The following is a 24,599-nucleotide window of genomic DNA, read 5'->3' as shown; positions in this document are numbered from 1 at the left end:
ATAACGCTCACGTGACCATGATCCTGTTTGAAAATCTTGATAATTTTTGCTGAGATACTCTTGCTTTTCTTAGTTGAAACCTTTTAGTCTAAACAAAGTGTCAGGGATTACTCTCTTTAGATTTTTATTCTTACAAATGAATACCTTGTTTCAGACCTCAACATTTTGTCAGAGCATCTAATTAAAGATACACATTTTCATTCATCTTGATAAGAATTCAATAAAGATGAGATGAGATAAAACATTCCTAACATTCTTAACCTTTTTTTATTATTAAGATTGTGGACATCCGTTGCATTCACAAACAAAAGTTCGTTAGCTCTCTCTGCCCATGCTTTAGTTTAAGTGAAAGTCTGAGGAAAAATTCTTGTATACTAATACCAATCATGTGCACTGGTACATCGTGTGTGCCATAAAAACCTGAGTGATCACATTTCATCCATCTGATTTCATGCACCGCATACATACATGGTCATATACATTTATCTAACGATACACATGGGTTCGATTTGAGTTGCAAAGTGAAGCAAACAATGAAGTATTTGTTAAACTGATGTGCATGTGATATGCCTTTTATTCCCCCATATTACAAAGTGGCATGCATTACATTGATATGGGTAATATACTGCAAATCAACTAATGTTTTTCTCTCACGAATTTCCAAATTGATCCGATCCAGAATTCCATTTCATCCAGAACTGGTTCTAAAATTGGCACCGGAACTGAACAGCAACATTACACATGCTGCATTTATAGAGCAAAACTAAACTATTTCAGGGTTTATGTGAATTCAAATATTCTGTGATTTGTGCATTCAATTCTACCTAACAAAAACCTCAATTAAGCACAGTCAGAATATATATATATATACAGTACAGGCCAAAAGTTTGGACACATTACTATTTTTAATGTTTTTGAAAGAAGTTTCTTCTGCTCATCAAGCCTGCATTTATTTGATCAAAAATACAGAAAAAAAATGTAATATTGTGATATAATATTATAATTTAAAATCATTGGTTTTCAATTTATTATACTTTAAATTATCATTTATTTCTGTGATGCAAAGCTGAATTTTCAGGATCATTACTCCAGTCTATCACATGATCCTTTAGAAATCATTCTAATATGATGATTCATTATCAAAGTTGGAAACAGTTCTGCTGCTTAATATTTTTTCATAACCTGTGATACTTTAGGATACTTTGATGAATAAAAAGTAAAAAAATAAAAGAATAAAAAAGCAAATGTTTTAAAAATAGAAATCTTTTGTAACAACAATATACACGACTGGTCAGTAATTTGGGGTCAGTAATTTTTTTCCTTTCTTTTTTTGAAATAAATCAATACTTTTATTCAGCAAGGATGTGTTAAATTGATAAAAAGTGATAGTAAAGATGATTTATATTATTAGAAAATATTATTATTTTTTGAATAAATGCAGTTCTTTTTAACCTTTTATTCATCAAATATATTAGGCAGCAGAACTGTGTCCAACACTCATAATAAATCAGAATATTAGAATGATTTCTAAAGGATCATGTGATAGACTGGAGTAATGATCCTGAAAATTCAGCTTTGCATCACAGAAATAAATGATCATTTAAAGTATAATGAATTGAAACCCAATAATTTTAAATTGAAACAATATATCACAATATTACTTTTTTTTTTTTTTCTGTATTTTTGATCAAATTAATGCAGGCTTGATGAGCAGAAGAAACTTCTTTCAAAAACATTAAAAATAGTAATGTTTCCAAACTTTTGGCCTGTACTGCATATATATATATATATATATCCATTTGGTACCTTTAAGGTTATTTTAATGACAATACACACACACACACACCCACACACAATGATAAAGCACTGTATTACAGTTTATTGCTTTAAAAAAAATCTGAATCTGGAGGAAAATTGTTTAATTGTCATGGAAATAATGTCACAATATGAAAAAATCATAATCCTTTTTTAGCTGTTATCATAGTTTTTGAAATAATTATGTTTGCATTTTCATGTGTCCATTTTAATTTGAGTAAATGTTTTAGTAATTTTGTTGTGTTTTTGTCATTTTTATTAGTTTGTTTTTAAAATATGACTATATAGTTTTTATATTTCAGATTTAGTACATGAAGGTAAACTAAAATAAAAATGAGAAATATTTCTTTGACAACTAGCCAAGATAAAATGAGATATTTATTTGATTTTAGTTAACGTTCACTTTATTTCAAGTAATCATTTTTTATGGTTTTAATTTTAGTTAACTATAGTAACCCAGCCTAAAATCTTTTTGCAAAATACATATATTTTTTTATCACTTCTGAATTTTGAGGTGAAATAAGACACGGAACATCAGAATGCGAATCTTCAATCGATTTTCAGCTTCATTCCCAAATATGTGTTTTAGTCTCTCTTTTTAAAACCTTTAAATAAATCCATATCGATCTAAAATCAAGTTGTGTGACCTTGACTAACGCGTGAGAACAAAAGACACATGCAAACATTCCAGATGAAGCAAACCTGAATTTCACACAATCAGAGGCAGAGCTCTTCAGCGGTTTGTAAAAGAACTGTAGAAACAAGCATGACATCTTTAGATTTAGAGCAAGTATAAAGGACTCATTCATTCACTTCTAGAAAAATTCCAGTTAACAAAGCACTCGATTAATCAAACTCTTTGGAAAACACTGCCTAACGTGTTGCATATCAGCGTAGCAGTTCAAATCCCAGAAATAAGCGTAGCATCCAAACAGTTCATGTGCAGCAACAGCGCTAGAGTGGACGTGTCGACAAAATGCATATTGTGAAAAACTCTTCTCTGTGTTCCTCCTACCATGCAGTCTTCAGGAACAACGAACTGGACGTTTAGCGGACGCTAACTCTTTGTTGCGCGCAGCTTGCGGCGGAAATACTCGGGCGCGGCTTCATGCAGCCAATCGGCATCCACCAGGCACAGATCCCGCATGTAGCAGCGAGACGTGTGCAGGAGCTCGTTGAACACCACGTAGGCCGGTTTGGCCTGGAACAGGACCGATGAGGGATGGATGGACACCGTCTGATGGGTGTCGAGAGCCACGTAGCTGCCGTCCAGGTGCAGTTCTGCAGCGTTCATGAACAAACCGTGAGCTAGGCAGCGCCGCACGTTAGCCAGGTCTGATAGAGACGATTCCAGCTTCATGTTCAACTGAGGAACAGAAGATCACAGGGACTTACTGCATGGACACGCATCAGAGAGAGAGAGAGAGAGAGAGAGAGAGAGAGAGAGAGAGAGAGAGAGAGAGAGAGAGAGAACGAGAGAGAGAGAGAGAGAATGAGAGAGAGAGAGAGAGAATGAGAGAGAGAGAGAGAGAGAGAGAGAGAGAGAACGAGAGAGAGAGAGAGAGAGAGAGAGAGAGAGAGAGAGAGAGAGAGAGAACACGAGATAGATAGAACGAGATAGATAGATAGAACGAGATAGATGGAACGAGATAGATAGAACGAGATAGATAGATAGAACGAGATAGATAGATAGAACGAGATAGATAGAGAGAACGAGATAGATAGAGAGAACGAGATAGATAGAGAGAACGAGATAGATAGAACGATATAGATAGATAGAACGAGATAGATAGAACGATATAGATAGATAGAACGATATAGATAGATAGAACGAGATAGATAGATAGAACGAGATAGATAGATAGAACGAGATAGATAGAACGAGATAGATAGATAGAACGAGATAGATAGATAGAACGAGATAGATAGAACGAGATAGATAGATAGAATGAGATAGATAGAACGAGATAGATAGATAGAATGAGATAGATAGAACGAGATAGAACGAGATAGATCGATAGAACGAGATAGATAGATAGAACGAGATAGATAGATAGAACGAGATAGATAGATAGAACGAGATAGATAGATAGAACGAGATAGATAGATAGAACGAGATAGAACGAGATAGAGAGAACGAGATAGATAGAGAGAACGAGATAGATAGAGAGAACGAGATAGATAGAACGATATAGATAGATAGAACGAGATAGATAGATAGAACGAGATAGAGAGAACGAGATAGATAGAACGAGATAGATAGATAGAACGAGATAGATAGATAGATAGATAGATAGATAGATAGATGGATAGATAGATAGATAGTTCTAAAACACAGTTTGCGTTTGTGTGTGTATCTCTACCTTGATGCAGATGTCTCTCAGCTGCGAACGAACCTCCAGCACCAGCCCCATGTTCCTGCTGTTCACGAAGTTCTCTCGACACCACTCCTGGAGTAAAGCAGGAGAATAAACACAACATCAAGATATTTCCTGACGCAGAGATAGAGCAGCGTGGACATTCACATGCTAACTCACATGCAATGCATTTTATTACGATCAATACAAATTCAAGACATAATAATACCTAAATTTACTAAAATGATCCTGTTCATACATTTATATACCCTTTGAGTAAAACTTTATACCCTAATCATCAGCTCTTAATGCATTGTGTTTTTGTTCTTTCAAATGAGGAAGTGTATAAAGTAGGGGTGTAACAATATCGAGTCAGTGACAGAGATCAAGCATCAAGCGCCTAAAATAATTCTGTTTTCAGCTTCAGAATCATGAATATTGTTATTCTGGTGTCTCTATTGTCCTGTATTGGGTTTCAGCACAAAGTCCAAGACTATTCATTTACACACACAATGTAATATCAAATTTAGCATTTTAATCAACAGTTTATTTTCTGTTAACCATTTATCATATGTCTTGGAGTATCGCAATAATATCATATCGTGAGTTCAGTATCGTGATATGTATCGAATCATGACGTGGGTATCGCTAGTATAAAGGAAACAGATCCTGAGGACATTACCAAGTGAAATGATTGGCCAGAAAGTGACTTATTTCTGTACCTTGTTACCGCTGACTTTCCTAAAGGCCCTGTAGATGTTGAGGAGCGTCATGTGGTCGCCCTCGCTGGAGATGAACTTCTTGCGCGCGGCGAGGACGTCGTCTCTGCGAGCGGGGGGGTTGTAGAGGACCGAGTCGACGGAGAGGAGAGAGATGATGGTCAGAACCTCCTCAGTGCAGCAGAACTCAGGAGAGATCAGGAGAGTCTATGCAAACAGAGGAGGACAAGAGAGAATTATGTCCAGGGTTTGAAACTAACTTTTTCAACCACCGGCCAATTTATCTACTACATTTTTAAGTTACCGGCCATTCAGAACTTCTACTAGCCAAAAAAAGAAGAAATTAACCAGATTAACAGCTTATATATATATATAATAGATAGATAGATAGATAGATATAGAGGAAGAGAGAGCGAGAGAGAGAGATATTACACTGTCATACACATACATTAATTTCTTATTCAAACAAAATCCTGTCCTCCAGCATCTCCTCCCTCCTCATTCATTCTCATCTTTTTTTACCAAAAATGTGTTTAGGTGGACAGATTAATACAGTACAAAGAACATGTAGGATGTTGTAAAATATCAATGTCTTTTCTGTTAACCAAATGCTTTCTAATCTTCGCTATTGCTTCAATGCAAGTGAACAAGCGCCGTTATTTGTTGTGCAGTGACGAGTGTGTTCAAGTAAGCCAGATATGAGCAGATTTGTCTTACATGAACTTCCCAGCAAAGTGAGTAAACATAATATGTAACGCCAAATTGGCTCGTGATTTGACAGCGTTGGGTGTTCATTTCAAACCCTGATTATGGCTGTATATATGTTTATACATTTTACTTTTACATTTAATAATTTAGCAGATGCTTTATCCAAATGAGGAGAGCAATAGAATCAGACCAACAAGAGGGCAAAAGTATAAAAGTGATATATAAAGAAATATAAAAAAATATATATTTAAAACTATTTAGACAGACTAAAAAAGAAATAAAAAAAAAAGAGACAAAAACAACAAAATCACTCTGCATTATCTAACAACAAGTGAATGAGTATTTCCTACTTTGGAGAAGCGAGGCTCTAGAGGGAAACAGGCCATTTTCTTGCCCATGGGCGTTAATGACACCTGGTCATCTTTCCTCTCGACGGCCCCGAGGATAGAGAGCTGATCCACAGCCGTCCGCATCGACTCTGCACACACCACGCACAGGGGAAATATCTTTAACATAACAAATTGCACATGAAAGCTGATTGTATTATTGAAGCAACCATTGAAAAAAAATTGTTTATAGTGATTATCATCATTATTAGTGAACATAACTATTAATTATTGAACATTTGTGTCGTTTTCTGTTGTTGTTGCGGTTCTTATAATAGCAACAACCTGGTGAAGGTCATATATTACAGCAAACTAGGGTTTGTGAGTTGAGGAAAAGCTAAAAAACATAAAATTAAAATTAAAAAAGGGAAAATTTATATAAATAATTGTAAAATAAAAACAAATCTAAAATCAAGCAATTACTAAAAAATTTAAATATTTTATTTGTTCACCTGAAAGTCATTAATGAAAATCAGAGAACTGTAAACATGTGAATGTTTTGATAAATTATTGTTTTGTTTTCCAGTACATGACATTACATTAAGAATAAGATGTTTATTTGATAAGCAAATTATATTAAGTCTTGTTTTGTAAAGCATTGATCAAAATGAAGTGAGTTTATGCTTAAAACAAGAACAAAAATCTGCCAGTGGGTCAGAAAAATAATCTTAATTCAAATGGAAAACAATATATTTTTTTAACTTCATTGGCAGATTTTCTTTTTCCTATTTTAAACTCACTTCATTCTGATCAATGTTTCAGAAAACAAGAATTAATATCTGAAGCAATTTTACTTCAAGTAAATGTATCTTGATTCAAGAATGTTTAGATATTTCTTCCGGAAACGAGATAAAGAAAATCATTATTGCAGTGTCTGGAATAATATGTTGTAGAGTTCATACCAGGTGACGGTTTAGACATGAAGTCAAAGTTGAGAACATCAGGAACTCCCAGAGCGAGCAGCTGCAGAACGACACTGGCCAGATTACACCTACAGAGTCAAATAAGAATAATAAAAATAAAATTTTAAAAAAGTATTGCTTTTTAGGAAAATTTGTATTACTAAAGAAAATAAGTATCATTTGAAAAAAAATATATAGCTTCATTAAAGAAAATAAGTATCATTGTATTTAAAAAAATGATTGTAGTATATTTAGGAAAATGAGTTACATTTAAGAAATTAAGGATCTTCTTTAAAGAAAATAACAATATTTTTTTCTAAGAAAAAAGTATCATTTTTAAATAAAGAATTATTATTTTTAATGAAAATACGTATTTTTTCCTAAATAAAAAAGAAAAAATTTAAAAAGTATATGTATAGATTTTTTAAAGAAAATAAGCATCTTCAAAGAAAATAAGTTGTTTTTTTAAAGAAAATAAGTAAATTGTTGTAAGAAAATAAGTATAATCATTTAAAAAAAAAGTTTTTAGTTTTTGGTTTTTAGGAAAATAAGTATCATTTCAGAAAATAAGCATCTTCAAAGAAAATAAGTTGTTTTTTGAAAGAAATTAAGTAAATTGTTCTATGAAAATAAGTATAATTTTAAAAAAAGAAAAGTTTTTTGTTTTTAGAAAAATAAGCATCATTGATTCGGTCCAACAGGGAAATGAAACTCGGTACCCAAAGGCTTCAATCTTTTTTCAAAAAAATGTGCGAATGAAATGCAAGAACATGTCCTGTGTGAACGGCAATAAATCCTGTCAGATAATGTCTGTTATATCACCACAACACAACTCCAGCTTTAGGAATCAGCAGGTGATGCCAGGGCACTGTACCTCTGTATCTCAGGCACGGTCATGTTGGCGAGGTTGTCGAACTCGTCTTCAGTGTAGAGACGGTAACATGACCCGGCCTCTTCTCTCCCGGCTCGACCGGCCCGCTGCCACGCCTGGGCTTTAGACACTCGCTGCACCGCCAGCACCTCCAGACCACTCTCTGAGTCAGTACAGTTAATGTGTTATTTAACATCTGATCACACAAACACCAGGACATCAGCATCACTCCTCAACAGGAAAGCCTTGGACTTAAAGGGTTAGTTCAGCCAAACATGAAGATTCTGTCAGTAATGACTCTCCCTCATGTTGTTCAACCCCGTAAGACTCTCGTTCATCTTCAGAACACAAATTAAGATATTTTTGATTAAATCTGAGAGCTGTCTCACTCCTCCATAGACTGATAGGTAATTTCATCTGCCATCCCAGAAAAGTTACTAAAGATATCATTAAAATAGTGCAAGTGACTACAGTGGCTCAACCTTAAGGTTATCAAGTGACGAGAATACTTTTTGTGCGCAAAAAACAAACAAAAATAATGACTTTATTCAACTTTTCATTTTCTTCTGTGTGTTTCTCTGAGTGAGTTCATGTAGTGTAACAGCGCAGCGCTTCTGGGTTGTACGTCAGAACGGAGGCTCACTATTGGCCAGCATCACACACATGACCAGCATCGGCCAGTAGTGAGCCTCCGTTCTGACGTTGCGCTGTTAGGCCATGTGTCCACCAAAGTACAACAAAGTTTTTGCATACAAAAAGTATTCTCGTCGCTTGATAAACTTAAGGTTGAGCCACTTGCACTATTTTAAACATTGTCTTCACTAACTTTCTGGGCCGCAAGTTTCAATAACAGAGAAGTCTATGGAGGAGTGAGCCAGCTCTCAGATTTAATCAAAAATATCTTAATTTGTGTTCCGAAAATGAACGAAAGTCTTACGGGGTTGAACAACATGAGGGAGAGTAATTCCTGACAGAATTTTCATTTTTGGGTGAACGAACCAAAACCAATAAAAATATCATGGGACGGAGGAGCTTCCTTTAAGGAAAGAAGTAACATTAAAAGACAAAGTTAAGTTTTTTTTAAAGAAAATAAGAATAAAAAAAAAAAAAAAAGTATAATTTTTTAAAGAAAATAAGTATTTAAAAAAAGAAAAAAGAAAATAATTATAACTTTTTTAAAGACATAAATATTGTGTTATTTTTTTTATTTTTTTATTATATATCTTTTTTTAAAGAAAATAAAGTTTTACCATTTACCAAGTATTTTTAATGAACCCTTTAATGTCCTCGCACACTGAGTCCGAAATTTTCATGTGTGTTTTTTCGTATTCGTTATTCAGTGGCTCTGAAGTGTCAAAACACCTCTCTCATGCTACGGATGCGGAAAATGCAGAAAATCGAACCCGATCCAAATTTTTGAATGACGAACCACAGTTTCGAAGGCAGTGTGAAAGCAAACATGATTGACGTAACGTAATTTCGGACTCAGTGTGCAAGGACTTCAGAGAGGAGGCTTGAGAGTTTCACCTGGATTGTAGCGTTTGGCCTTCACCATCCCCGTGTCTATGACGTATTTGATGCCGGAGATGGTGATGGACGTTTCGGCGATGTTTGTGGAGAGAATCACTTTCCTGGATCCCTGTAACGGTCACAGAAAGGAGTGTGTGTGAGTGAGTGATGTGAGTGGAAGTGCAGGTTCAGCATCAGGTGTGTCGAGGCGTTTGGGGTCGTGACCTTTGGCGCGGGCTGAAAGACCCGGAGCTGTTGGGTGGGCGGCAGCGAGGCGTACAGGGGGACGACTGTCATTGGTGCACAGGTCTCAGGAAGGTGTTTCGATATGTCCCGACAGGTGCGCGCCAGCGCCTCAATCTCCTCCTGGCCCGTCATGAACACCAGGATATCATGGGACGGAGGAGCTTCCTTTAAGAAAAGAAGTAGCATTAAAAGACATAAAAATGTTGTTCTTTTTTTAAAGAAATAAGTAGTTTATCATTTAAAAACTTTTTTTTTTAATACTTTAGTAAAAAATTTGAAAATAAATATCTTTTTTTTAAAAGATATAAATATTGTTTTATCATAAAAAAGTATTATTTGTTAATGAAAACAAGTAGAATTTGTAAAGAAAATAAGTATAATTTTTTTAAAGAAATAAATATTTTATATATATTTTTAAATAAGTATAATTTTTTTGAATAAATAGAATTTTTATAGATTTTTTTTTATTTTCTTAATTTTATTCTTAATTTTTTAGAAAATAAATACTGTTTTAACATTATATATATATATATATATATATACACACATTCTTTAAGAAATGACACTTAATTTCTTTTAAAACAAAAAAAGAAAAAAAATATATATAATGTTTTTTATTTTTTTATTAAGTGTCAGTTTTTTTGTTTTTTTTATGAAATAAGTATTGTTTTACTTATTGTTTGTATCCAGAACTGTATTGTACTCACTAACCATTTGAAGAAGCTAAAAAACCTGCTGTGAACGCAAGCAATTCAGGGACAAGATGATAAGAGACACAAATCATACATTTGCCTCTTCTGTGTGTCTGTGTGTGTGTGTGTGTGTGTGTGTGTGTGTGTGTGTGTGTGTGTGTGTGTGTGTGTGTGTGTGTGTGTGTGTGTGTGTGTGTGCTATGTGGACTGACCTGGTGAATCTGAAATATGGAGACGAGCGCTGCCTGGAGATAGTCGGACTGAGGCTGTTTGGTGTAGTAGATCTGAATGGGATGCTGTCGGCCCTCCAGATACAGAACGGGTGATTTATTGAAGTACTGAGAGAACAGATCCACGTCCATGGTGGCAGACATCACAAACACCTGCAGACACACAGCATTCATTCACTGACGCTGCAGAACGACAGAGCTGGTTCTCTGTCAGCCGAGTATGAGAATCAACACACAACCCAACAGCACATCTGCAGTGTAAAGCTGAATAAAGATGCTACACATAAACAATTAAGGACCATTCACACCGCATCGACAGACGGCAACACACACTTCGTCTGGTTTTGTCGGATCAGTGTGTTGCAACTAGTCTGTTGGCGTCTATCGGAGCTTGTTTTCAGAATTAGAAAGTCTGAGAAGTGTTTATAGACCTTATTCCTGACGATCTTACTGCGTTTTGAATTATGGGAGGCACTTCCAGTTTGGGGAACTTCCATTCAAACGAATCATTTCATATCATAAGGTTGCCCACAAATAAAGCTGATCGTCAGTCTGACTGGATGAGATGTCAATTATCCTTCATGATTAATGTTCAGACATCATGAGAATAACGTTATACTTGGTATTTTAACGTGACATTATAACAAGAATATCTATGGCTTGAGCTCTTTTCAGTCGCTCTCTCTTTTCCTCATGATTATTTTATTTTTCCCCTTTGCAATCCGCTGTAAAAGTGTGAAAAAGGAGAACATATGCTGCACATCTGTGGTCTGTTCTCCCGAAAATAATTTACGATATATTCCTTTAATACTTCACTGGAACGCACGAAGAATCTCTCGTTATTCTCCTCAAATCCTCACGTCTCGTTCCAGGTTTGTTTTCACAGGAAAATGCAATTTATAATGTGACAAAATGACGGAAATCACTTTGAAATAGTATCACGTAATGCTGAAGTTAATGAACATTTTTGATTAAAGGTGCATTGCGCAAGTCTCTGAGTTTTTGCAGAACTATGCCCCCTCTGGCGGCAAGCGAAACTGCAGCCAGAAGTGTGCACGCTCACGGACAAAAGTTTTCTTTTTTTTATCTTACGTGGAGTTTGCGTTGGTGTTTGAAATGAACTACAAGCCGGTCTCTTAGAATCCATCTTCTACGGAGAATGGCGGCGAATACACAAACCTGCCAGACATAGCCTGGTGAGCGTGCCGTGAACGCGCATGACGTCACGCCCAGTCTAAAATTCCGGCCCGAATCCCTCTTATTTATTTTACTTTACAGGATTATAGAGACAATCTCAGTGATCAGAGAAGGGCTCATTCAGCCCATCAGGCAATTGTTTAAGCATGTATGGTTAGAAAACGGGTATTTTTAACATGAAAAGTTGCTTAATGCACCTTTAAGGCAACATAAATTACATGATACAGATATTACTATAGTGATATTTAACCATAGACTCATGCTTTTGGGGTTGTTTGGTCTGTTGAAATACCTTGTTGATGCTTTTACACTTTTAAATTTCCTTTTAATGTTCGATGGTTGAAGGGTGAGTAGATTAATGTCATCTCATTGTGACACTTTTTTTAACATATTGCGTTCATAGAGCGAGCGTTTCACTGATTGTTTACAGCTTAACGGAAGTTACACCCATAATTTGCGCAAAGCGTCATGGGGCGCAGGAATAAGCTGGATAGACCAATCAAAATTTAGAATGCATGATGTCATTACTGTCTGTTACTTTTTGAATGCTGAACATTCCATGAGAGCTTTTCAAATTTAAATCCTACATTTCCTTTGTTTAAAGCTACACTGTGTAGGATTTTCTCCCATCTAGCGGTGAAATTGTTTATGACTACTAGGGCTGGGAATCACTGGGTAATCGCGGGAGTAAATATCGTGAGATATCGCCATATCGATATTTTGGCGCACCCCTAATGACTACCAACTGAATATTACTTTCTAGCCCCTCCCATTCCAAGGGCGTTTTAACTCCTACGGTGGCCGTATTAGTTCAAATCTGCCGGCAGTCGTGAGTAATCTCCCCCTCGCATTCGTCACGGTGCCACTGAGTGTCAAAACGCGAAAGGCGAAGCTTGAATTTCCAGGTATGTCCCTCTTTGGCTAATGTATTTTCAAGATGGAGGCGCAACATGGCTTCCGCCATTCAAGCGACTCGCTCGTATGTATTCTAAATGGCAGATTCTACGCTTACGAGAATACTTGATTAGTTGGTAGAAGTAATTACACATTAATGAGCACATATCATTTTGAAAGAACAAAGAGTTTTTTGCAAAGAATCAACTTAAAAAATTACACAGTGTAGCTTTAAAGATCAGGCCGTGCCGACTATTCTGGGCCCAACAACGACGCCGCAAACTGTAAGTAATGTATTTCATCTTAAAACTACTTTTAGCCAATGGCGTTAGCCAATCATAACAGTGGGCGTTAACACTGAACTCTTAAAGGGGAAACACCCCCAAGGATGAGAAACAGGGTGGGAAAAGGTCATAAATCACTCAAATGTAAAAGTTTTTTGTCCAAAAACTATAGTGATACTATAATTGCACCTAAGGGAACATAATAAAACAAAAACAAAAACCATGTCATGACCCCTTTAAGAATCGGTCCGATTGTCTCGTACCTTCAGAGGTATTTTCTTCTGTTCTGAGCGTTTGCGCTGGGCGGCCTTCACCACGCCGAACAGGACATCAGTGTGTACGGTGCGCTCGTGAGCCTCGTCCAGGATCACCACAGTGTAGCGCAGTAATAGCGGATCCCCGATCGCCTCTCGCAACAACATCCCGTCCGTCATGAACTTCAGCTTGGTCTCCGACGACGTGACGTCTTCAAAGCGCACCGTGTAGCCAACCTGAGGAACAACCGTGATGAAGAGGCCAATAGTCAAGTCACCTTTATTTCTAGAGCAGCTTTACAGTAATGAACAGGAAAATAACACATGCTTCATCAAATAAAGCAGCTCTAAAAATACAATCGTGTCGTTACTCAGTTCAGTGTTGATTTAGTTCAGTTCAATAACTGTGTAAAGTTCATCAAAATTGAAATAAGTTCACTTCAGCTATAAGTAGCTTTACAGAACATACACTGGCGGTCTCGTTTGGACTGTAAAATTGTCTATTGTAATATATTAAAGTGTAATTTATTCCTGTGATCAAAGCTGTATTTTCAGCATCATTACTCCAGTCTTCAGTGTCACATGATCCTTCAGAAATCGTTCTAATATGATGATTTGATGCTCAGGTAACACATATATATGTTTATAGCTTTGTGGAAACTGTTTGATTCTTTGATGAATAGAAAGTTCAAAAAGAACAGCATTTATTTTAATATAAATCTTTTAAATATTATAAATGTCTTTACTATCACTTTAATCAATTTAATGCATCCTTTTTGAATAAAAGTAATAAATTATATATTTTTTTTATTTTAAATAAAATAAAATGTATCATGGTTTCCACAGAAATATGGAGCAGCACAACTGTTTTCAACATTGATGATAATCAAAAATGTTTCTTAAGCAGAAAATCATCATATGTGACCCTGGACCACAGAACCAGTCACATGTCGCACAAGCAATAGCCAACAATACATTTTATGGAAGTATCAATTTTTCTTTTATGCCAAAAATCATTAGGATATTAAGTAAAGATCATGTTCCATGAAGATATTTTGTAAATTTCCTACCGTAAATATATAAAACATATATTTGTGTGAGTGAATGCTGCACAATCGCCAACATAAATGAACAACTTTAAAGGAGATTTTCTCAATGTTTCGATTTTTTTGCTCCCTCAGATTCCAGATTTTCAAATAGTTGTATCTCGACCAAATATTGTCCCATCCTAACAAACCATACATCAATGGAAAACGTATTTATTTCAGATGCTGTATATGATGTCAAAAAATGGACCCATGTGACTGATTTTGTGGTCCAGGGTCACATATGATTTCTGAAGGATCATGTGACACTGAAGACTGGAGTAATGATGCTGAAAATTCAGCTTTGATCACAGGAATAAATTACACTTTAATATATATTCACATAGAAAACAGCTAATTTAAACTGTAATAATATTTCACAATTTTTACTGTATTTTTCATTAATCAAAAAGCAGCCTTGGTGAGCAGAAGAAACTTCATTCAAACACATAAAAAAAATCTTAATTATTATACTTCTGACAACCAGTGTAATAGTGTCATTATTCAATAATAAATTGTGTAATGACAATCATATTTCATTTAGGATGATGCAAATAGAGAACGTGGGCTTTAATTAAATAACGAGTGAAAACGCACCAGTTTTCCCAGCTGAACTCTCTTTTCCTCCGCCACTCTTCCAGCCAGTGATATGGCAGCCACCCGCCGGGGTTGAGTGATGGCGATGACACCCTGCCGCCCGATGCCCGCCTCATACAGGTACTGCGGTATCTGCGTGGTTTTACCTGAGCCCGTCTCACCTGCAATAGGAAAGCATCATGTGCTAAAATAGTGAGGATCACATTTTGGAAAAAATATTGAGTGTGGTCTTTAGTAAATAAAAACTCATGAAGCGTCTAAATAAAAAAAAAAGCCAACATGCTCCGGTAAGGTTTAGGAAGTTTACATTTCTGCATTTGGCAGATGCTTTTATCCAAAGCAACATACCCTGCATTGAAGGTTTACATTTTATTTATATGTATGAAAAATGAAATAAAACTTATTTTATTGTTCACGCATTCCCTGAGAATCGAACCCATGACTTTGGTGTTGCTCTACTGTTTAAGCTACAGGAGATGGAAATAATAGAAGTACCTCATCTCATAAACATATGTGCATTATTTACAGACAAAGTTTGTTTCATGTGTCCAAAATGCATGGTATTACCATGGTACATGTCCAAAATGCATGCTTTTACATTGGTACATATCCAAAATGCATGGTATTACCATGGTACATGTCCAAAATGCATACTTTTTTATTGGTAAATGTCCAAAATGCATGATATTACCATGGTACGTGTACAAAATGCATGGTATTACTATGGTACATGTCCAAAATGCATGCTTTTACATTGGTACATATCCAAAATGCATGGTATTACCATGGTACATGTCCAAAATGCATGGTATTACCATGGTAAATGTCCAAAATGCATGGTATTACCATGGTACATGTCCAAAATGCATGATGTTACCATGGTTAATGTCCAAAATGCATGCTTTTACATTGGTACATATCCAAAATGCATGGTATTACCATGGTACATGTCCAAAATGCATGCTTTTTTATTGGTAAATGTCCAAAATGCATGATATTACCATGGTACGTGTACAAAATGCATGGTATTACTATGGTACATGTCCAAAATGCATGGTATTACTATGGTACATGTCCAAAATGCATGCTTTTACATTGGTACATGTCCAAAATGCATGGTAAATGTCCAAAATGCATGGTATTACCATGGTAAATGTCCAAAATGCATGATATTACCATGGTACGTGTACAAAATGCATGGTATTACTATGGTACATGTCCAAAATGCATGGTAAATGTCCAAAATGCATGGTATTACCATGGTAAATGTCCAAAATGCATGATATTACCATGGTACGTGTACAAAATGCATGGTATTACTATGGTACATGTCCAAAATGCATGCTTTTACATTGGTAAATGTCCAAAATGCATGATATTACCATGGTACATGTCCAAAATGCATGGTACATGTCCAAAATGCATGGTATTACAATGGTACATGTACAAAAACATTGTATATATGTTCTGTTGTATTTATTTGTCGGTTTTGTTTGTAATTAGTCTTTGTTCCTATTACATTGCTGGACCTTTTCCTTACATTGCTTAACCTACTATTAGTTTTTGCTGAAGCATCGATAATTGTGAAATTTCACCATTTGAAATTACCAGCCCAAAGTCCAAGAAGTAGTAGTGTATTGTCACAATACACACAAAACATGCATAGCATTACCACGGTACCAAGGTATAACCATGCTATACTTTAAGAATACTGTCAGCTTACAGACCCATATGAAGTCTTACCGATGAACACAGCATTGTGCAGTTGTCGGAGTTGGTTGATGACTTGTGTTCTGCTCGGGTAGATGGGCAACTGTCTCCGCTGCGCGTCCACGCTGACGGGCGCGTGTCCCACTCTGGGCAACAGCATGCCGGGCTTCTTATCCAGGCGGAAGAAGGGAGAGCCCGGCTTAAATCTCTTCGCCGGAGGAGGGTCGGGGTCGTGGGGCATGATCTGCAGGAGACGCGCAGCACTGTGAATCCGTCTCACTCACCGAGAAGGGCTGATAAAGAAAGAAAGAAGAAAGACGGACAACAGAGGAGTCTCGCGCTGCAGTTGTTTACATCATCCGTGTGCTCATGTGGCTCTGCTGGCGGCGCGCACTGATGACGTCGCTGCGCCTCATGGCGCATCTCTCACAAGTATTTTCATTTTAATATTTCTTTAACATGATATGTGCCTCCTTATGTGGTTAAGGATTCAGAAAATATACTTTATGACTTTATTTGAAGAAAAAGGCCGCATTTTATAGGCTGTTCAGCTCCAACACATAGTACGCAATGCCAGGCTAATAAAATTAAATGGGGGAAAAAATAGGGAAATATGTTTTCATGTTTTAACGAGTTGGACTTTATATCGAATTATTTTCTTTAAACTTTAATTTTATTTATTCTTAGCTCACTTCAATGGGCTTTGGAAAGCGCCCGTCGCTGCTGCAGGGTGAGAGACATGTGTATTGACCAATCAGCGCACAGATACGCTCTCCTACGACATTCTGATTGGATCTCCGACTTGTACTAATATTGTTCCGCTTCCCGCAACGGTCTCTTTCTTTCACGCGTCCCTACAGTGAGGTGAGGTGTAGTGCGGCCCTCTGCTGCTTTCCTAATTTTAAACATACCCGTGACCATACGAGTTGTAAATATATCATAACTGTTTTAAGAATCGTGAGAAGATGTAATTCTTACTCGATATGTGTATAATAATAATTGTTTGAGGAAAAGGTTAGCATTAGCCTGTTAGCTTAGGCCTTTGCACCACGTGAGATGAGATGTGAAACGTTTTATACTTATTTTCTCGTTGTAGATTGTTTCTTGATTCGATTATAGAGGTGGATAATGCATATATAATGTATGTAGTGTGTGTATATATATGTATTATATACACACAAAATGAAGTACAGCAGGTCATCTACAGATCAGCTGTGTCAGTGCTGATTGGTCGTTCCCCCTGCTGAAATAAAACTGTTTCCTACTATCCCTGAGTGTTTGCATCCCACAGCTCACAGGGACGCTTGGTTTCAGACATTCTTATAGTAAATTAAGGCCAATAAATCAAATAATAGTGCTTTAATTGTTGTGAAAATGTTTTAAGGTTAATGCTTCTAAGTGTTGAACACCTTTGATTTTTGGGTTGATTTGGGTTTTAGATTTAACCAGCTGTATTTTAGGACTTAAGCTTTATACAAAGACAAGGTTGTCTAAATGTCTTTCAATCACTGTTTCTCAGATTTTTCAACCTTGTCTTTAAACCGGCTATTCACCGATCCTTGGAAGCACTGCAAAGATGCCCAGGGAAGACAGGGCCACGTGGAAGTCCAACTATTTTCTGAAAATCATCGTAAGTTATCAGTGCTTTATGGCATTAAGTACAGCAGGTCATCTACAGATCAGCTGTGTCAGTGCTGATTGGTCGTTCCCCCTGCTGAAATAAAACTGTTTCCTACTATCCCTGAGTGTTTGCATCCCACAGCTCACAGGGACGCTTGGTCTCAGACATGTTTTAATCGTGACCCCCATCGGGTTGAGTTTCTGATGGTCTTTCTCCATGTGTGCAGCAATTGCTGGATGACTTCCCGAAGTGCTTCATCGTGGGCGCAGACAATGTCGGCTCCAAGCAGATGCAGACCATCCGTCTGTCCCTGCGGGGCAAGGCCGTCGTGCTCATGGGCAAAAACACCATGATGCGCAAAGCCATCCGTGGCCACCTGGAGAACAACCCGGCTCTGGAGAGGTGCGTGTCAGTCTGGGCACAAGGATGATCCACGGTAGAAAAATGAAGGGCTTTTAAAGTTGTGGGGCCTTATTTATAAAACACCCATAGGACAGGATTTGACTCTAAATCCCATGGATTTTATCCTCCATCAAAAGTGATGAACAAATCTAGATTTATAATGTTATGCACAAGGCAACTAAACTTTCCTGATGGTTAAACAAACTGATGCAAAGAGAAAATAACTGCACACTCTCTTAATCACATTTATTGCCAATGTTTCGGCACAAAATGTTGGTTATAAATGTGCTTAAGAGTGTGCAGTTATTTTTTCTTTGCATCAAGTTTTGTTTTTCCCTTTAACGTGCACCTTGTAAGGCGTTTGCTTTCCTGTTCTTTTGAGGAATTAAACCGAGCCATGTGTACTGAGAGCGTGCTTGGATTTCCTTGCCCGTTGAGTCTGAACCATAAGATGAACTAATAATAATAGCTTTATTTATAGGTGGCTTTCAAGGCACTCAAGGTCACCTTGCAGCATTAGATCAAAGCAATACAAATCAAACAATATCACTAAAAGCTATTCTAAACAAACAGCCATTTATAAAGAGATGCATTCAGGAACACTTTTGTACATGCCAACATTTTATAAATCATTCATAAGAACATTTTGTCACACGTTCACATTTCGGATCATCTTGTGCACGTCTTTATAAATGAGGCTCCAGGTTTTCAGAGTTTCTGAAGTCTGTATAAAATCTAGTCACAAACATTTTATTCACTAGAAATTGCTGTTTATAATCTGCAATCTCTATTTAGAGATAAATCACCTTTAATATTGATGTGAATTTAAGCAGTTTTTAAACCATGGTTCGAGGCGCATGATTAATACAGCACTGATGAATACAGATATGCAGGATAAGTTACGGACCGGCTGTGTCAGTGCCTGTTTGTCGTTCCCCCTGCACAAATCAACATGTTTCCTACTATCCCTGAGTGTCTGCATCCCACGGCTCACAGGGACGCTTGGTCTCAGACATTCTGTATTCACTGCATGTATTTGGGGTTTTAAATGGGGTTTTAATGAATAATTCCTGTGTTTTTGCAGGCTGCTTCCCCACATCCGTGGGAATGTCGGCTTCGTCTTCACTAAGGAGGATCTGCCTGAGGTCAGGGATCTGCTGCTGGCAAACAAAGTGAGTATGACTGTTGAGCGGCTGGGCGTTCAGGGCTTGAATGCGTCTCTTCTGGTGTAACTCTCGTGATCTCTGGTCTTAGGTGCCCGCTGCTGCCCGTGCCGGTGCCATCGCCCCCTGTGAGGTCACCGTTCCGGCTCAGAACACCGGTCTCGGTCCTGAGAAGACCTCCTTCTTCCAGGCTTTGGGAATCACCACCAAGATCTCCAGAGGAACCATTGAAATCTTGGTGAGTATGATTTTTGGTTTCCAATAATTATGGAAACGAGATCATCATTGTGCTGTATTCTATTTTGCAAAGATGTTATAAATGAAACGCACCCCATTTCAGCTCTTGTGTGGGTAGTGTTTCTCTTTCCTTTTGTCCCTCTCCAAAATCCCAAACTCCATGCCAGTTTTTTTTGTAACTAGTTTCCAGTTGCTTGTGTAAGTGCACTAACATAGTGGTTTCTATTTAAAAATGTTTTTATATGTATATGGGCTGGGAATCGATAAAAAAAATTTAATTAACTGTACAATTTGCTGTAATTAATTGCAATTAATTACATTTCCCCAAGCTTGTAATCCTCAATATTTAAACTTAATTAAACTAAACAACACCGGAAAAAGGAACATAAAATAGCCCTATATTAAAATAATATTAAACATCAATATATCAATATAATAATCTTTTTCAATAATCAATCAACATAATCAATTTAACAGAATTTTTTTTTAATAATCAAAATAAAATATAGGCTAGTCCTACAAAGCTATTATTACCAGAGCATGTGATCAGAGCAGGTCATTTTACCATTGTTGCCCAGCATGACTATACCAGCTCAGCAAACAGAAGTCTACTACTGGGACATTTCACGTTATTTGAGCGGACTTTGCTTTTCCAGTGTGTGATCGGTACATGATTGGAGCGTTTGGGCCGTTAACGACAGCAGAACGTGAGCGCAAACACAGAGCGGAACATTGAGCAGAGAGCGCAGCACGCCCACACACACACACACACACACACACACAAGTACGTAACGGAGAGTGCGGCGCACACACAGAGTGGAAGAGACCCGCTCATGAAAGCTGCACGAGAATGAAACCTGATCGCCGAACACGGAGGGGCGGGACGGCATATTTTCGGGCTTTTCAATAGCAGCCGCAACAGGAAATAATTTAAACGAGGCAAAAAAAAAAAAGTGCTGCGTTAATTGCGTTCATTCCCCCAGCCCATATATGTATATATTAGGACATTAATGCATGAACTTCAGCTCCAATTAAAGAGGATTTTCCCGAATTTTTGAAAAGAACCGCCCTCTCCACTTTTTGAAAAAATGCACATGCGCAACACTCTCCCTGCTCCCGAGAGGGAACGCCTATTAAACGCCTATTAAATCATAGCTTACATTAACTTTTACTGGCAGTGATTTTAAATGGATTTCTCCAAATAGCATGCCAAACTTTCCCTGTCGAGTAGAAACTTCGCGACTGAGGCATCAGTGGGAAGCCCAACCGGTGCTTTTAGCTTTTAGCGCAGAAAGCGAAAACTACGACGAGCACGTACGACGGCCTTGCGTAAACGTATCACCAGAATGATTGACAATTAGGAGGACCAATAGTCTTGATGATCCACTCGGAAAAAGAAAATCCTCCACTATAGCTTTAATACAACACATTTTTATTCACTAGAAATTGCTGTTTCTAATCTGCAATCTCCATTTAGAGAAATCACCTTTAATATTGATATGAATTTAAGCAGATTTTAAACAGTGGTTTGAGCAGCGTGATTAATACAGCACTGATGAATACAGATATGCAGGATAAGTTACGGACCGGCTGTGTCAGTGCCTGTTTGTCGTTCCCCCTGCACAAATCAACATGTTTCCTACTATCCCTGAGTGTCTGCATCCCACGGCTCACAGGGACGCTTGGTCTCAGACATTCTCCATTCGCTGCATTTATTCTCTTCAGTTTTAAAGAAACTTAGTTTGATTTATTCCTGTGTTTTTGCTCTTTTTGTCTGATCATCTTTGGTGACACAGCTGGGGGTATAATGGACTGCTGTCACTTTAAGACGAATGCACTGTCCAATGCTGGAAACATCCATTTTCTGTGTTTATAACTCCTAACCAAATGAGTTTGAGAACTCAGAGATGGTCATTTTGACTTAATCGTGCGTGTATGGACATGTGCACGGAACAGTGTGTTCACAAACTTCACGTGGTTCAGCGCACACAAACTACACAGCGAGTTTGTCGTCTTGCAATTAAAGCGCCAGGACTTAAAACGCATGCAAATGATAAACTGTCAGTCTATGATGGTTAAACTTTGCAATTAATCTGCGAGTCAAACAAAATGATGGACAAAGACAACAGAATAAATATGCAAATGAAATCTACATTAAGTTTTTCAGGAAGATGTACTAACAATTAATTGAATGTAAAATGAAAGATGCTGCATAGTTTTGTGCACATTAAATATTTGGTTAATCCTTAAAGTTATTCAGTCAAGATCAGTGAGTTTTTTTTATTTTATTCATTTATCGTTACTAACTGACTATAGCTGGTATATTAGGCTGACTTCCTTCTATTAATACTGCACATGAACTAACGGACCTGTTCCGCCTGCAGAGCGACGTTCAACTGATCAAACCTGGAGACAAGGTGGGCGCCAGCGAGGCCACGCTGCTCAACATGCTGAACATCTCGCCCTTCTCTTACGGGCTGATCATCCAGCAGGTGTATGATAACGGCAGCGTCTACAGCCCAGAGGTGCTGGACATCACTGAAGATGCTCTGCACCAGAGGTTCCTGGAGGTTCGTGCACTTAAACCACTACTATTGAGTGTAAAAATGCAGGATAAGTTACGGACCGGCTGTGTCAGTGCCTGTTTGTCGTTCCCCCTGCACAAATCAACATGTTTCCTACTATCCCTGAGTGTCTGCATCCCACGGCTCACAGGGACGCTTGGTTTCAGACATTATTTTAATAGGGTTGCCCCCCCCTAACCTTCAGGCTTGGAGAACACTGCCTATAACCGGTTCACTGTTTTCCTTTCAGGGTGTGAGGAACATCGCCAGTGTGTGTCTGCAGATCGGCTACCCCACGCTCGCCTCCATCCCTCACTCCATCATCAATGCTTACAAGAGGGTCCTGGCTGTCGCTGTGGAGACTGACTACTCCTTCCCCATGGCCGAGAAGGTACGACTTCTGCTGTGATTCCCACACATGTGCTCCTCCTGCAGGCTAGGTTACAGAACGGCTGATCCGTGTCGTTCTCAAGCCGTCAGTCCCGAGTCTGTCTGCGTCAGGTCTTTTTGTCCCGGTCTTTTCGGTGTATTTCTTATGATATATAAACAATTCACCTGATGATTTGAATGGCTCTATTTGTAAATCATTCTAGGATGATTGTGGTAGTTTTGTAGGGTAGTGCATCTCCATAGAAAAACTAATTATACGCATGGATGAATACGATAAGTTATTTGTTTTTCAGGTAAATTTAACTATTCCAGTACAGACATTTAATCAAATGTATACAGTCTTTGCTGTATGAATTGATTCATAATTAATATGCTTTATCTTTGTTAAAGCTACAAAAGTGGTTTTCTCTTTTTGTTTGATTAAAGTCACCTTGCAGCTTAAGATCAAATCCATAAAATCCAAAGCAATACAAATCCAACAATATCTCTCACTGCCATTTATAAAGAGATTCATTCAGGAATGTTTAACATCTTAAATTATAGGTACATTTTTGGAAGCGTTTTGTCGTACATTCACATTTCGGATCATCTTGTGCACGTCTTTATAAACGAGGCTTCAGGTTTTCAGAGTTTCTGAAGTCTGTATAAAATCTAGTGTCAAACATTTTAGTCAATAGAAATAGATTTTAAACAGTGGTTCGAGCAGCGTGATTAATACAGCACTGATGAATACGGGTGTGCAGGATAAGTTACGGACCGGCTGTGTCAGTGCCTGTTTGTCGTTCCCCCTGCACAAATCAACATGTTTCCTACTATCCCTGAGTGTCTGCATCCCACGGCTCACAGGGACGCTTGGTCTCAGACATTGTTTTCGCTGCATGTATTCTCAATTGCATTTATTCTCTGGTCCATACGGCTCCACTACGAACCCTCTACTGTGATGTGACACACGGATGCGCACATCACGATATCAATGCTAAAACTATACATCATGCAGCCCTACTCATACAGTCACCAAACTCGGTACACATTCTGATCTCATTGAGCTGGACAACTTTCTAATTCAGTCATTTGCACCAACCAACAGGAAGTCTGCTATTGTGGTCTGAATGTGGATGTTTTTTTTTTGTTTTGTTTTTTTGGGAGAAATCAGGCTCTGAGTTTAAGTACTCCTCATAAGGGATTGATTTGTAATGTGTGTTTCTCTCTCGCAGGTGAAGGCCTTCCTGGCTGATCCCACCGCTTTCGCTGTTGCAGCTCCTGTTGCTTCTGCTGCCGTGGAGAAAGCCGCCGCAGCTCCTGCTGCTAAAGTGGAGGCGCCCAAGGAGGAGTCCGAGGAGTCTGACGAGGACATGGGCTTCGGCCTCTTCGATTAAACTCATGAATAAACATCATGTCAGTTTAACACCAATAAAACATCTGGAAACAGCCGTTGTGACTCTTGTGTCTTTGGGTTGGTGTGTTCATGTTTTGTGTGGAGAAATATAATCTTGCTATTGATAAATTCCTTTAAATAAAAAATGGTAAAGGGCTTTTAGTCTTTAAATGCACAGGAAGCTTTATTAATAGGTCCTTGAGGAATAGTTCACAATACTGTTGCACATTACAAATATTTAACTTAATTCTTCATAGTGCCGGCATTTCAGGATCTGTTTTACTTGGTTCAGAAAGAAGTTGAACGATACAAAATGCAACCCCATTTACACAGGATTTTTAATGTTACGCATAAATTAAACATGAAATGTAGGGCAGAAACATTTCTATGC

The 24,599-nt window shown here is 37.7% G+C and overlaps 2 protein-coding genes across 2 annotated transcripts; one reads left to right on the top strand and one right to left on the bottom strand.

Moving 5' to 3' along the window:
- Positions 1–541: 541 nt before the first annotated feature.
- dhx33 (DEAH (Asp-Glu-Ala-His) box polypeptide 33) lies at positions 542–16,869 on the bottom strand. The gene is made up of 12 exons (XM_082171239.1): positions 16,490–16,869; positions 14,747–14,907; positions 13,074–13,301; positions 10,418–10,588; positions 9,493–9,678; positions 9,286–9,397; positions 7,762–7,921; positions 6,888–6,976; positions 5,950–6,077; positions 4,895–5,098; positions 4,179–4,265; positions 542–3,181 (listed from the first exon to the last, which is right to left on the bottom strand). The coding sequence occupies exons 1-12, from the start codon at positions 16,695–16,697 to the stop codon at positions 2,873–2,875; spliced, it is 2,043 nt and encodes a 680-aa protein (XP_082027365.1). The 5' UTR covers positions 16,698–16,869; the 3' UTR covers positions 542–2,872.
- A 353-nt stretch (positions 16,870–17,222) lies between these two features.
- On the top strand, positions 17,223–24,264 carry rplp0 (ribosomal protein, large, P0). The gene is made up of 8 exons (XM_082171300.1): positions 17,223–17,320; positions 17,976–18,086; positions 18,304–18,479; positions 19,564–19,651; positions 19,734–19,880; positions 22,264–22,449; positions 22,694–22,834; positions 24,048–24,264. Exons 2-8 carry the CDS (start codon positions 18,033–18,035, stop codon positions 24,207–24,209), a joined length of 954 nt encoding a protein of 317 aa, XP_082027426.1. The 5' UTR covers positions 17,223–17,320; positions 17,976–18,032; the 3' UTR covers positions 24,210–24,264.
- Positions 24,265–24,599: the final 335 nt, after the last annotated feature.

This window comes from Leuciscus leuciscus (genome assembly GCF_965113295.1).
Source record: "Leuciscus leuciscus genome assembly, chromosome: 5".
In the NCBI taxonomy this organism is placed as follows: Eukaryota; Metazoa; Chordata; class Actinopteri; order Cypriniformes; family Leuciscidae; genus Leuciscus; species Leuciscus leuciscus.
The sequence above is the reverse complement of the archived record's forward strand: the minus strand, read 5'-3'. Positions and strand labels throughout refer to the sequence as shown.